This window comes from Danaus plexippus, chromosome 26 (assembly GCF_018135715.1).
Source record: "Danaus plexippus chromosome 26, MEX_DaPlex, whole genome shotgun sequence".
NCBI classification, from domain to species: Eukaryota; Metazoa; Arthropoda; class Insecta; order Lepidoptera; family Nymphalidae; genus Danaus; species Danaus plexippus.
The window spans coordinates 2,814,105-2,828,454 of NC_083554.1; the positions used below are offsets into that span (position 1 = coordinate 2,814,105).

The following is a 14,350-nucleotide window of genomic DNA, read 5'->3' on the forward strand; positions in this document are numbered from 1 at the left end:
TATTAACACCAACTATATTATGAAAAATAACGCTAACAGAAAACGATGACGTAAACACGGAAACGTAGGAAATAATAAGTTATGAAGATAATGCATCGCATTGTAAATGAAGATAAAAAAAATGAACTAGAACAAAACAAACTGCGGCTCAGAGACACAGAGGCCGTTAGAGGTTTTTAAAAACAAACGCTATCCAAACATGTTACTTCACGGCTTGTTTAATAAACTCTCAGCTTATAATAAAGCTCGCTTTTTAATCATATCGTTTTAAAATCTAGACAATTATACAATTTCTTTTATTAATTAAAAACAATGGTTTTGCTTCGAGTGTATGTTTTCATGTTGTAGTGATGTCGTTACCCTCATAATGATATATAAAAAACGTATCAGAAAGAAATAACGTTGTTTTAACTGAATGTTATAAGTAGTATCGTGACCATATAATTAATTTAATTCAAAAATGTACATATTAATAAACGTGGCTCTTAACATATCTTTAAACAAAATTATCAATTCAAAACATACCTTCGACATACTATGTTCTATTCAAGTGATACTTTAACACGAAATATTCATAATATAATGATATAGATATATTTTAAAAAAGGCAATAATGAAAGCTTACTTCAGCGTGAAGTTCTTAAACTTATTAGTATACGGTCATTATATTTAAAATGGCGATACGGGACGATTTTATTTAAGAGGCGGTGGTATTTCGCCGGATGCATTAATTCCAGCCTTTTTATAATCAGTTTAGCGACGTAATTGGTTAAATTGCAAGTTATGTTTGGTCAGTGCCGTGCACGGGCGATATAAAGCATCTAATTAACATAAAATTATATAAATATTTTACATCAATTATAACATTTAAGTGAATAAAGTGATATACTGTAACAGAGTACTGTTAATGTAGTCAAACGAACAAAAAAATCCCTGATATATTCTATTACCCTTATTTTTATATTTATTAATATATATTAATAAATTGTTTTTAATTTAAGATTTAAAATGACGTCGCAAAACAAATAGCGTTATATTTATAACATGAATTAATCCAAATAAACTACGTTTCTAGATAATTAAAAAAAAAACTAGTTCTCGTTAAACCAGTCATTGGAACAGAAATGTCAATACTCAATTCACGGTAATCTTCATATAGCTCTAATGTTTGTGGTTCCTTAATTACAAAAAACTACCGGAAAGATAAAATTCATCTAATAAAAGCAACATTTTCTACCTTTTATTTCGGATTATTTAAAATTAAAAAAAATTAAATATGCCTAGAACAGATCTTTTATATGAAAATATAAATATGATGATATTAAATTAAATTTAGATGTTACAGGAATGAGAAATAAATGAAACTAATATTTTTCGCATATACTACGCGTGCTTTATTTTTGTAAAAAAAAAAACTACATACTTCCGACGTTTCGGTTACTTTCGAGCAACCGTGATCACGAGATGTATCCCGAAAAATATTAGTTTCATTTAAATGAATAAAACTCGCGAAAGTCTTAGATCTCATCGTTGAATGAGAAATAATTTAAAAGGTCTATCAAATGAAAGGACACGTTAATATTAACTATTAAACGATGTTTCGTTAATATTAAGCCAACTATAAATATTGTTCGGGTGCCGCGGCCGTCATGCTCTCGCTCAGCTAAATCGTTAATAGCTGTTAAGTAAATTATTATGTAAACCGGCGTTATTCATTTGTAAACAGTGGATTTGTGTTGATATTGCATTGTGTTCAGTTTCCATTGCCACTGATTCTAAATATCAACCACGATTATACATTGTCGGTACAAATATACAGTTTTAGAATGAATTTCAAATCAAAATTGTTTATAAAATAATTATTTAAACCGATTTATAATATCAACCAAGTCTCTGTCGCAGTCCGAAAGCGCTTTCTATTAATTTATTACGCTTTTATTACACGATTATGAAACGCTAAGTAGAGTGAGTTGTATTTATAAGACAGAAAATAATAAACATATCCATTATAATTGAAATTAGTGAGTAGTATATATTATAACTGCCTACATATTATCAAGCGATATAAATTTATTTTCATAAAACATTACATATTTTACAATATACAATTTTGGTCCTGAACCTAAGACAAGGCATTATTTCTGAGGTCAATAATAAAAAAAATCATAATCATATAGGGAACTATAATATATATATATAATATACGTTAATACGTTATAACTTACCCGATGCCCCCGTTTAGAGCGGTCACCACTGCGGGCGGTCTTTCATAGCACATATGCATACCAGCCCCTCTGTTATTGCCACTGAACGAAATTTTGACTAAGTTATAGATACTGTTGCACAAAAAATAATATCCGAAGCTTACACTTCACTGTATTTGTTAATCAACACCACGTACAAACATTTTTTTCCACACACTATATCGATAGTTAAGGATCCACAGGTGAGCGAACTGTGAATAAGTTGAAAATTTTAAAAAGGGTTTACATTTATTTAGGATATTTGTACCTAGTACCTTTCGCTAAACTAGTTGACATTCATGACACGCCTTATCGCTGCTATTGTATTGATTAAATTGACCCTTCTCTCTAGATTAAAAATTGAGATGTCCCAACAAAGATTTCTATTAAAGTTCTGAAAAGTTACAAAAAAACACCCAATTAATTAGGAAATTTCAACCTTCTGAATAACTCAATTTTATAAATAAATTAATAAAATTCAATATTCAAAGACAAATTAGAGGGAAAAAGTGCTCCGTAAATAGGCTGAATAGAACGTGGAAACATTTTGGAAGGTAGTCTTACGTCACTTACAGCGTCACGGATAAAGGAAATCACGTAAGAGCATTTGTTTGAAACTCATCACGCAATAACGACCGGTACACGTTGAATACGGCCGCTGATTGATCACAACTATCATATAGAATAACATATATCACAGCAACATTTACCTTACGAATCTAACGTAAAGGTACGTAGTAGGTACAGTGACATTAAGATGATAAGAAAACTGAGAATATGATGATAATTTCATCAGATCGGATTATAAAAATGGAAGCGTATCCTGCAAAAGTTATAATCTCAATTTAAGGCGCAACGATTGCGCTCCGATTTTCCGGCCTGCGGATGATTAATTGCTGCTCTCAGAATACTTTTTACCTTATTTAACGAACAAGCGGTAAATAGAATGTGGTATTTTTCGTCGGATCCATGACAAGTCATTACGCAGATATTCTCTTGGATGATCGATTGGGAGGCGATTGTCATAATACTTTAAGGACTAACAGATCTCCATCTATAAAAACATATTTTTGTAAGGTTTAAACCTGATGCGGAGTTAGGAATTGTCGCGACGGAAGCATAAATCGGTCTTAAATATTGACTGTGATATTTATATATTATGTGAAAGCGTATAAACAGTTCGGTAATTAAAAAGTCAGTCAAGGTTGTTACGTTTTTCGTTGTGTACCCAGTGTGTACGAGGAAAATTCTAATGGAGCCAAATCTTGCTGTGCCACATTTCAAATACATTAACCCACTTTGAACCGAGGTCGGTGTGATTGCCTTGTCACTAGATCCGACGATACCATCTCACCTACACGAATGTTCAAACAATAATATCTACATTCCAGAAACTGATGAATCTATGAGGCCGGCTCCGCGTTAAACAAATGCTCGAAGACTATCTTCCGAGAAACTTCCACAGCGATAACAGCCACGAGTCATGTCAACTGAATTTAAGAATTCCATTGAGCTTTTTAATAGTGTGACCAGTAAAAGTGTTACTAAAACGTTACGTTTTAAAAATTTTACACAAGCAATACCAATTATCAATTTACTTCGAGTGTATTTTTATTGTATTAAATTATTTTTGAGTACAGCTATATGACCTTTGAATAAATTATGTAATCGTGACAGCGAGCTCTTTGTGTTACAAAAACCAATTCGTTGAATTTATAACAAAAAGTTGGTGAACTTCTTTTGTTGGAGGTGTGATTGGTGTTGACACTCTTTATCTAATCTTAAGATCTCAGTAATTACAATTATATATTTTTTTCATATCACTTAAATTTGTTTAAAAATACATATGTCTATGTCTTTCTAATAAAGATTCCTTAATATTAAAAAATATATTTAGTAGTGAATAGTAACTTATAGTACTTAAAAATATATTTTTTTGTTTCTCATTAAAATTATAATATATCACTAGAGTGTATAGTAACTTTTATTGCTGTTTATATTGATTATTGAAAATAATAAATTAAATAGCTCAACAAATTCCTTAATGGCATAGGTCAATTGATATCCATGTAAAAAAAGCGCGTCAGGCATGAGTCAACATGGTCCTTACACAAAAAGCACACCACAGTCTAACAACAACACACTAAGATCCAACACTGCAATCCAAGTACACCAAGTCAATGATTTCACTAGTGATTCGGGCGCGTTGACAACACGGCCGCATACCGATTCACGTCACGTAGGCCGTCGTCCGTGCGAATGTATACCCGCCAAAATAATATAATATATAGTTAGAAGGAGTCGGAGACGATCGCACGGCACGCGACTGTGTGGACGACTGAGGAGTGCGGATCGCTCGGGCTTCGGCTCTTAGTCGGCAGTCGGCCATCGAGGAGGGGGAGCTACGCCACTCGCAGGTTATCGCGACTATACACAGATAATGATGTCAAAAGTGGATCTCACTAATACACTCCATTATGTTGCAAACGGAGCAAATAATCCGTACAACATTCAATTTTATATACATATATAAATATGCGATTCGAGTAGTTACATCTGTAATTAGTCATTGGAAAATATATGAGTAACGTCTTATACATCACAGAGTGATGTCGAAGATATACCTAATGATGCCATTTAGTGGCACAGCAATAACAGGAAAATATCTCAAGGTAAATTTATTGATAGCCGTCAATTAACAATTCGTTGCGTTTGAAATGGAATCAACAAAGACTCAGGTATCACAACTTGAAAAGAACCAGGCGCCGCTTTACGCACTGAACATAATTTTAATGTCCCGTGACTATTTACAACAAACAAAATTAAACCTTAAATCCATGAATTTACGACTATAATAGGCTTGTCATTTACTAAAACTTACTCTTCCTTGGTGTGATCGAAACAGAGATTGAAATATTTGATTTATCGTCATCGAAAAATGTACCGTAACCTAAAGTATTTAAGCCGATAAAACATTGAACAGTTCCGTGCGTGTGTCACGGTGAGCATCCGCAAGTATTTTTAAAGAAATACTGCAAAAGCGACTCTATCTCAACAATTATAAGATCCTTTTCATTTTTATTGTAGACACAAAAGATTGAAAGCGTATTTCCATTTAGCAAGACGTTGTGTGGCCCTCTTTATTTTGGTCGGATTAAGAAGCGTTCTTCTTATGATAAATGTATCATTTCTTTCGTTTTTTGCATTATTTTACTTTAAGAAACTGCGACTTATAAAATATTACTTTCGTATATTAAGTCTCACAACTATCTTTTAATTAATGGAATTATCAGTTAGTGATATCTGTTTCATACTTAAAATGTATTCACACTCAAATTCCTCAACTAACTTCAACAACTCTAATTGTGAAGAATCTTTATTCAAACCTTATTACAAAGCGTTGTTTTAATATAAAAACATAAAATCTGTAAAGTTTTAACTTTAATAAAATCTATCAATAGAAGGTATTGGAGGGATTATTGGCTATTAAGCGAATTCCACATAGATAACTAATACGTTGTGACCCGAATTTCATGACAAGTGGAGCGTCCTTCAGCGAGGAAACGGTCGGTCGGTGGGGGGGATATTAGAGGTTTAACTAAGCGAACATGCCTCACATTCAAATCATCTTTTGAATCGTAACATAAATCAAAGTCCAACTGAATATGTCCACAAAAAAATCTTGTTATATATCCGTATTGTATAACACTAGACTGGCCCCAACACACCCGTCAACTAAAACCATTGTTTAGATCAACGTCTGTACCCTTCGTCAGACGCAGGTGATAGAAATATTTCGAGAAACTCGTACATTATTTCTCAAGGGATGTGAATATGACTTACTTTTACATTACTTATTCGTTAAACTTTATATTATCAAAATAATATCAGTACGTCTCGTCGTTCTAAATCCAAGACACGTATTATTCCTGGGAAAAGCATTTATAAACAGAGCTGTGGCACTTAAATGGATGCAATACAGTTTATTATGAGAAGAACTAATTAAAATCATTAAACATATCGTCAACTGTGAACATCGCTGCGAGTAAAACAAGGCGGCTCATAATTAATTATGTTATATTATATACTTAATGTTTTGCGAAGTAATCCCCCGGCCTCAGACGAGAAAAGCCGTCTCCCTTCGCAATTTGACTTTAAATATTTTCCTAAGCAGTTCAATCTGTGAATTGACAGTTGATAATACCGACGCTTAGTGACTTAGATTTTTATTTAGCCGGCTTGTCTTCGTTCCAACGGACGCAAGCATTTTATTTATCCATTTAAGTTTGTTTTAAAAACAAGTTAGTTTTTAACGACTAATTAATTGTCGTTCTATAGGACTTTTTCACACTTCAAATTATTTTAACTTTTAAAGTGATTTATATGAAAAAAGTACCATGTAACAAATAACGCAATTTATATCGTAATACCGAAATGTTGTAATAGTCAATAATAAAAGTTAACAAATGACGTACGCGTTACTAAAATGAACTTTAACATCACATGCACAGTGATTATATCTCATTGACGTCAAATTATAAAAACCTATTCATAATAATGAACTTATGGTGAAGCATAAAACAAATTTACCTCATCGTTATTGCAAATAATATAATCTATTATCTGTATGACATAGTTTTTCGATAGTCCGTTGTAATGTCAATTTGAAAGTCACTCCGGCTTGCACAATCCCAGTTGTTTTGAACAGAGCGAATAATCGAATGTTGGTTGTAATGGGATTCTTACAATTGTTTAGTATCAGGGGGACTCTCCCTGTACGTTTTAATAAAAATAATAACTAAATGCTTTTCCTTATACATCGAAAATGCTTATATAAATATCACAGGTAAAGTAATTTTGAAATTTTTACTACGATTCACCTTGAATAAATTTCATTGCATTATTATTATTTATAACAACAATTTATAAGCGGAAAACTATTATAAGTATTGTAGATTTATTTCAATAAGACGTACGAGAGTAATCTCCCCTGAGTCTTGGTAAGTGGTATATCACTCTGCATATTTTAATTATTTGCTGGAACCGAGAAAAAAGCTGAGAGCAAAAAAAAAATATCCAGTGGAATCGACGAAACACTAATTGGTAAGTTGAAATGACAGTAGAACACAATAGATTTTAACTGTAGTCTAAAAATACACAAAACGGGGCGCATTTTCATAGTTGGACGTGCATTTAAGTGTGACGTATGGCGGATATACGATACTTATACTATGAAATGTAACCCTTATAGCCTCAAACTTAAGGATGATATTTCGATTCTATGTTGCCGCCTGTACGGCGAACAAAGACATCTGAAACAAGGCTTGTGTTTATTGAGATTGGTAAAATATGAGAAAAGTGCGATTGTATCCGTAGCATCGGAATTCCGTAGATTTAAAAACAAACTGAACATTTTTTATAAACTTCTTTACATGTATAGAATATAGTTTTATTGAAATATAATTGACATACATCTTAGAGCGTTAAGAACACGATAGCTAATATGTCTATAATAATAATATGAATAACAATGAAAGAACAAGATTAAACATATCTTAATGTTTCTTTCTTCGTATTCATCATTTAATTATATGTATACAAATAATAATAATGTTAGAAAACTAAAATATGCGCAGGTTTATAATAAAAGTGTACTTCGGTACAAAGAGACCCTAAAATTCATCCCCACTCAGCCAGACGGAAAAATACGAAGTAGTTAGAGTATACGATTGTTTCTCTGTACGAAACGAGAAGTATGAAATAATTGTGGATGCGGCGAAGTCACCCCGACCCTTAGGGTTGACGGTGATATTATAAATCAAAAGAAAAATAATATCGCTTCTTGCATATTGATTTAATATTGAAACGTTATCTTTGCCAAATTAAATTAAAACTTTATTATTATTGTTAATAAGATTTAATATCGTTTACGATTAACAAAAAAACATATATACAAATGCGAATATTTATTCACAGCTTAATGAAAACAAACTAATGAACAGATTTCGAAACCACGCATTTAATGTGGTTTAAAGTACATAATTAGTAAATATTTCCAAGAGACGTTTTTATACTGTCAATTATGACGGACCAGAGCTGCTATCGCCGTACTAAACATTCCCGCAAAATGTAACCTTAAAAAGCTACAAAGAGGTACTTGTTGCTTTATCACTGTGATATTTTAGCAGCGCGAGGTTTATTTAATGAATGATGTTAGCGGTTTTTGTTTGTGCGTGTTTTTTTTCCGCATCATCAGTATTTACCTGTTTTAAATCCGCTTTCAGTTATCATTTGCTACAAAAAATAAATAAATAGAGAGATATCTAGATATACGTCGAGCTTTAGCAATTTGAGAATGATTAAATAATGCAAAAAGTGTACGTACCTACCTATGTTTCAGCTTTATAATGCAATGGCTAATGGGATTGTATTAATATATTTCAAAGAGTCAAACTAAAATTCATACATTACGCCTTTTCATTATTTAATACTACAAAATAAAATATAAATCAATTGTTACTTTAGTATTATGTGATAAATACAAACATACACATAATAATAAAACGATAATGTACTATTATTAATAATTGTACTTCATATGTGAGTTATTTTGAGCAAATCACTTGTTAGATACGACACAGAACCTTATGTTCGTTTTGTTTGTATTCGTTAGTAATTATTGAGTGTGACAACAGCGACATTCATATATAAGAATGTCATTTAATAAAGAACTCATTCATTTTTAATGTCATTTATTATGTGCAGTTTTGGCCTCAGAACCACCGCTAAGGCACAAATAAGATGAATAGAAATAACTCGCAGCCGACGCCAGTTCGCCCCGGAACATACTTTAAGAGAACATCTTTTTACTATTCTCATTTTACCTATCAGCTTTAGATGAATATTCGTATAAAACTTATTAAAATTGCAATTGAAATATTTACGAGACTGTTATGTATAACGATAGTTCCTAACTAGGATTACGGGTGACAAAAATTTTGTATGAATGTAAAAATGGTGATTTAAATAAAGTTTATTCCTCCAATTCAACCGGAGGTTCCCTTTAATCAGCTCTTGGTAGTCTCGAGACGTACTGGGGTAAAACCTACCTGTTGAAGTCTACAGAATTTATGTTCTATGTATTTTATGCTGAGCGTATTCATGAAAATCTCGAAGTCAGATTGATGTATTAACCCACACCCACGAATGCAAGCACTTTACAGCACCAATAAAGACGGCAGTAAACTTAGCAAGAGCAGAGAAACAATATATATGAAGATACATATTAATATTTATTTAATAATTTGAAGAATACAATCGGTCTCTGTCGTATACGATTTCATCGACAACGATTCTGTACTCGTACATGAAATCTTTCACATAAATTTCAGCAACAACAAATCTTTATAAAACTCCAAGTGATATATTGCATGTTCACATGTATTTGAGCATTTTCAACGGGCAATATTTTATCTCCAGTCAGAAAGCAGATCGTCTCGGCTCCGTTACGTTACCATACATAATAAACTGCTTGCAGTCTTGTATATAGGTCGATTGTATGACGGTGGGAGGCATATCGTTGAGAATATATTACTTTCTCTGAGCCGTGTTTACAATTTCGTATTATAATATAGTAAGTTGATTTTATTATGTACCGGGATAATTAAACATATATATTAAAATTATATCAGATCAAAATACATATTCGCAAATACCGAGTAACATCTGCTAATAAAGTGTACCACTTTTAGGCGCTTATCTAAATCTGCGCTATCAAGCCATACGCCGCGCCGTTGAAAAAACAAATACATTTCAATACACTAAAAAAATGTTTCGTGAATATTTTCAATTCGTTATTAAAGTCATCGGTCGGATATTTTGAATTTATTACGTTTATTCGATCAAATCCGGTCACCACATGTAAATACGTATACCGGAGTATATATACATTTATTAATATATTACGTAACTTATGTAAAATATTGTAAAATATTCAAGAACACTTACGACCATCCACGGTCGACCACCGTTAGACCTTCACCTATAAAAAAGTTAACAACTTTTTGGCAGATACTAATAATACGATATCAATTACTTCCAATGCGGAACGATCTGTTAGCGATATATTTTTCATAAAAATGAAATAAGCTATATATATATATATATATAACTGAACTATTTTGACATGAAATTTATAATCAACATTGGCTCATTCATTGACCTCAGTTATCGTAGTTATAAAACTCAGCTAAATAAGACACAAATAACGTTGTATTCACAGTTTTTGCACATTCTTATCAGATGAGTCCGTCTGAGGAGGCTGGAGATACGATCTGTCATGTTATTTATTAAACGATGGAAGTGATTAAATGCTCTAGTGTCTAAAGCAATAAGTAATTCACAATGATTAGATTCGTTTTCGTTTTGTAAGAACCTTATCTATTACAAAAAACGCTGATATATACTCATATATTATTATAACGTTATCACAACACTTTAATTTGCTGACACTCAAACGATTCATAAAAATGATGAATTTAAATAACGAAAATAACATGTTAAATGTCGAAGACAGAAATACATGAAACATCGTATTAAGTGTATTATAATTGTTTAAGCAAATATTCAAATTGTAACAGACTGTATTGCGTATATTTTATAATAGATACTTGTGTATGAAATAGGCTTGTTATCAGACTGGCCACCTTGATAGCGTTGGTTAGGAGTTACAATCAATTTTTTTTTTTTTACGTTTGTGTATTTGTGTAACGAATTAAATGAGTTATTACTCAGCTGCCATTTTGCTTTTCTTCTTTGGCGGCCGCCTGACAAAAAAATCCAAAACTTGGAATATCACGTTTTTTCAGGAATATGAAATGTGAAAAATATTATTTTCCTTTCAGAGAAGAGATCTACGAAACTTTAAGAAAGGGAGATTTACGTTCACAATAAAGAAATACAAATAAATCGCAACAAATCCATAGCAACCACATCAGAGTACATATACGGCTTCAAATCGAGTGAAAAAAAACAAATTTAATTCACTTCAAACAAATTGAAGAAGTGAAATATCTCGACAAATTATGTTGTATGAAATATGTGAAGCCCACTAACAAACAAGGGCTGCATAATAAACAATACAGAGGGCATTTAGAAACCAGCCGTTACTAGTTATTAAGGGTAGAGAAAATAAGAAAGCACAAGGATTAAAACTAAAAGAATCAACACAATACTTAAGTAATTAAATTAGAATGAGCTACTGCTGAGAGTTTGCGGAGTCAGTGCTAAATAAACTAAAACTTTCTAAAATTGTATAAGATTAACGTATCTATATCGTCAACATTTACAAGATATTATCATGGCAAAATTATTTGTTAATTTTGACAGTCCAATTGCCCTAAACCACTTACTTCAGGCACACGATTGACTGTCCCTTAATTAATTGAACTGCTCTTGTAATCTGTTGAATAGCAATCGCCGTTCACAGAATTTATTGCCGAAAATTATAATGTTAATATTTATAATGATTTTCACTTTCATCTAACGCTATAATATATTTTTTTGAAATTCGACCAGTTCGTGTAAGGGACATTGGAGCACCGATATCGGTAATATTTGATTGTTTTCCGCTTCCAACAATTCAACATCAATGAATTCAATGAAATATTTATATAACAACGTAATTTTGTTCATAATAATTGTACATGCTTCCATTGCTTCGTGTTCATGTTAAGTTCTTTATATAAAGATAATGAAGTTTTAGACACGATAAAGGATCATGCGTTGTTATTTGAATTTTTACTCCATTAAGTCCAATCAACACAGTCGTTCCAGGTCCATCGAGAGAAGCGTCTGATTATACTGTCTATGTATGTTTAGTGTTGTGTTCAGTTTTACACGACATAGCGTTTAATGTTATCGACAAATAATAACAAATGTTTTGTTCAAGCATGATCGATTAAATTTCTTATTTAACGTTCTACTTTTTGATACAAAAAAATATTAACAGGGATATAATAATTTTTTGACATCAGGATATCTTGTTCGTATAAAGTAAAGAATAAAGAGCAATAGTTTTCGTTTTGGGTTGGCCTCATCCGACAATTTTGTAAAATGTGCCTACCTAATGAAAAAAATAAAGTCTGCCTACAAATTAATTTCAATATTTCTATTTTCTATTTACCTTTCGATTTAATGAAATAAAACCTTAAAAAGAATTGCAAAAAAAACAAATTAAATCCATCCATCCAATCCATCGTAAAAGACATCGGTGTCTTGGTAGTAAGTCAACTTCCAGAAAGTAAACAAATGGCAAAAGATTCAGTAAAACTTACAAATTAATATAAAACAGAGATAGCGTGAATCAAAGACTCAGAGAAGTTATTATTTATAATGATAAGAAGATTTACATTTCTGTTATTAGAAACATTTATAATGAGCAAAAAATATTTATTCACTGATTGATAAATACGAAATCGTAACCGTGTGATACAGAGAGCAATTGTCGTTAAGGTAATTATAAAAATTATTACATTTTAAAATCTAGGACAATAATTTGACTCGTATCTATTCGCAGAAAATATTGAATTGTTTAGTGGCGATTTATTGAGATTTCATACGATGGTGAGCTTTTGTAAACATACTAGTTTTGACCGCGACTTCGTCTGCAAGTTTTAGAATTAGAAATGCATTGTTGACAGGGCGATATCTGTTCCGCTTCTGAGGCAATGAATAAGCAGGTTTAGAATATATTAAGTTTAATTTTTTTGGTCTTAAGCTAGCTCCCGGTCAATTTTCAGCCAAAATCGATACAATCGATCTTGCGTAACAAATAGTGCAGCTAACACGACTTTCCTTATATATATAAACACACCTTATAACAATTTAAAAACCGCGTAAATAAACAGAGAACTGGTTTGTTTAATAAAAAATACCTACTAATCTTTCATAACTGTCGATGTATTAGAATAATACATTTATTATTATTATTGATAAATAAAGACAGGACAGGTCACATTGTCACTGCTTTCTACACAATGTCGATTGCCTTGAGATCGTGGCACGTGCAAACCTAGTCGAACACAACACGAGGACATTATAATATTTGTTTACAGATATATTATCCATATTCAACATTTAAAATAAAAACTTGATTCCCATAACGTTTTATTATAACAATCTTTTTTTAGATTTTTTTAAATTAAGAGAAAAAAAATCTTTAGTTTCTATTAGTATCTAAAATAGTATCTTGAATGTATGCCGGTTCATATCTGAGGTTATTTAAATCGTAACATTAGTCGCAGGTTCGACTAACGTTGTTTCAACTGCCTCGGTTTTCTAATCCGATTTCGACAACCCTTGGAAAGCTGTTAAATACATTCAACATAGTATGTACGTACTATAAATAAAATTAAGCTCGTATAGTAAAGTGTATTTGTAAATATTGTTGGTATTTTTGTACTGATATTCATTTGTTATGTTCTGTGGCCAAACGAAGGAATTTCAAATCTATATATATTATACTAAAATGACCACTTATCTAGTATGTCGATTTTTAAAAACTTATCTCAAAAAAACAACTAAGTTGTTCTATAAATAGGATTAACTATTCACATTTGTAAATCTAATACAGTATTAAAAAAAACTCTTTACTTGAAAATGAAATCTTCAATAATTAAAACAAATTAATAACTTTTCTTTACGACCATATATATATAAATAGATTATTGCTGTCTGCTATTCGAGGAAAAAACAATAAATACAAAATATTTAATATAGATAAATGTCGAGACGCTTAATTCATTTCTCTTTCCGGATGTTAAATAATTGTATGAGATGGTGGGAGGCTGGAGAATGCAAATAAGTTACAAATAAAACAGAGATTTAACTTGGTCGTGATTGATTGGATGCATATTTTTTGTGTCGCAACCGACTTCTGGAATTTGAACGTTCTATTGTCTGAGAGTTTTATTATAGACGCTGTGATAATATATATGTGTGTATATAAACGAGTTCCAGGTCGTCTGTGAACTGGAAAGTAATAAATATATAGTAATCGTAAAGAAGCGGCTCGTAAACTCAGGTACCTATTGCAAGACACCGTGACG

General features: G+C 31.5%; 1 protein-coding gene across 3 annotated transcripts in view; it reads right to left on the bottom strand.

The window, feature by feature from the left end:
• Positions 1-14,350, bottom strand: part of LOC116774317 (AF4/FMR2 family member 1) — a 111,860-nt gene that overhangs the window by 62,000 nt on the left and 35,510 nt on the right. The window contains exons 1-2 of one of the 3 annotated variants that reach the window (XM_061524888.1): positions 4,354-4,582; positions 2,226-2,455 (exon numbers count right to left, since the gene is read on the bottom strand). The exons of 1 other annotated variant lie outside the window; for it this stretch is intronic. In XM_061524888.1, the coding sequence (XP_061380872.1) occupies positions 2,226-2,284 (59 nt within the window). In that variant the 5' untranslated portion in view covers positions 2,285-2,455; positions 4,354-4,582. Of the gene's footprint in view, positions 1-2,225; positions 2,456-4,277; positions 4,297-4,353; positions 4,583-14,350 lie in introns of those variants that run through there. One more of the 3 variants, XM_061524889.1, reaches the window with a different exon arrangement.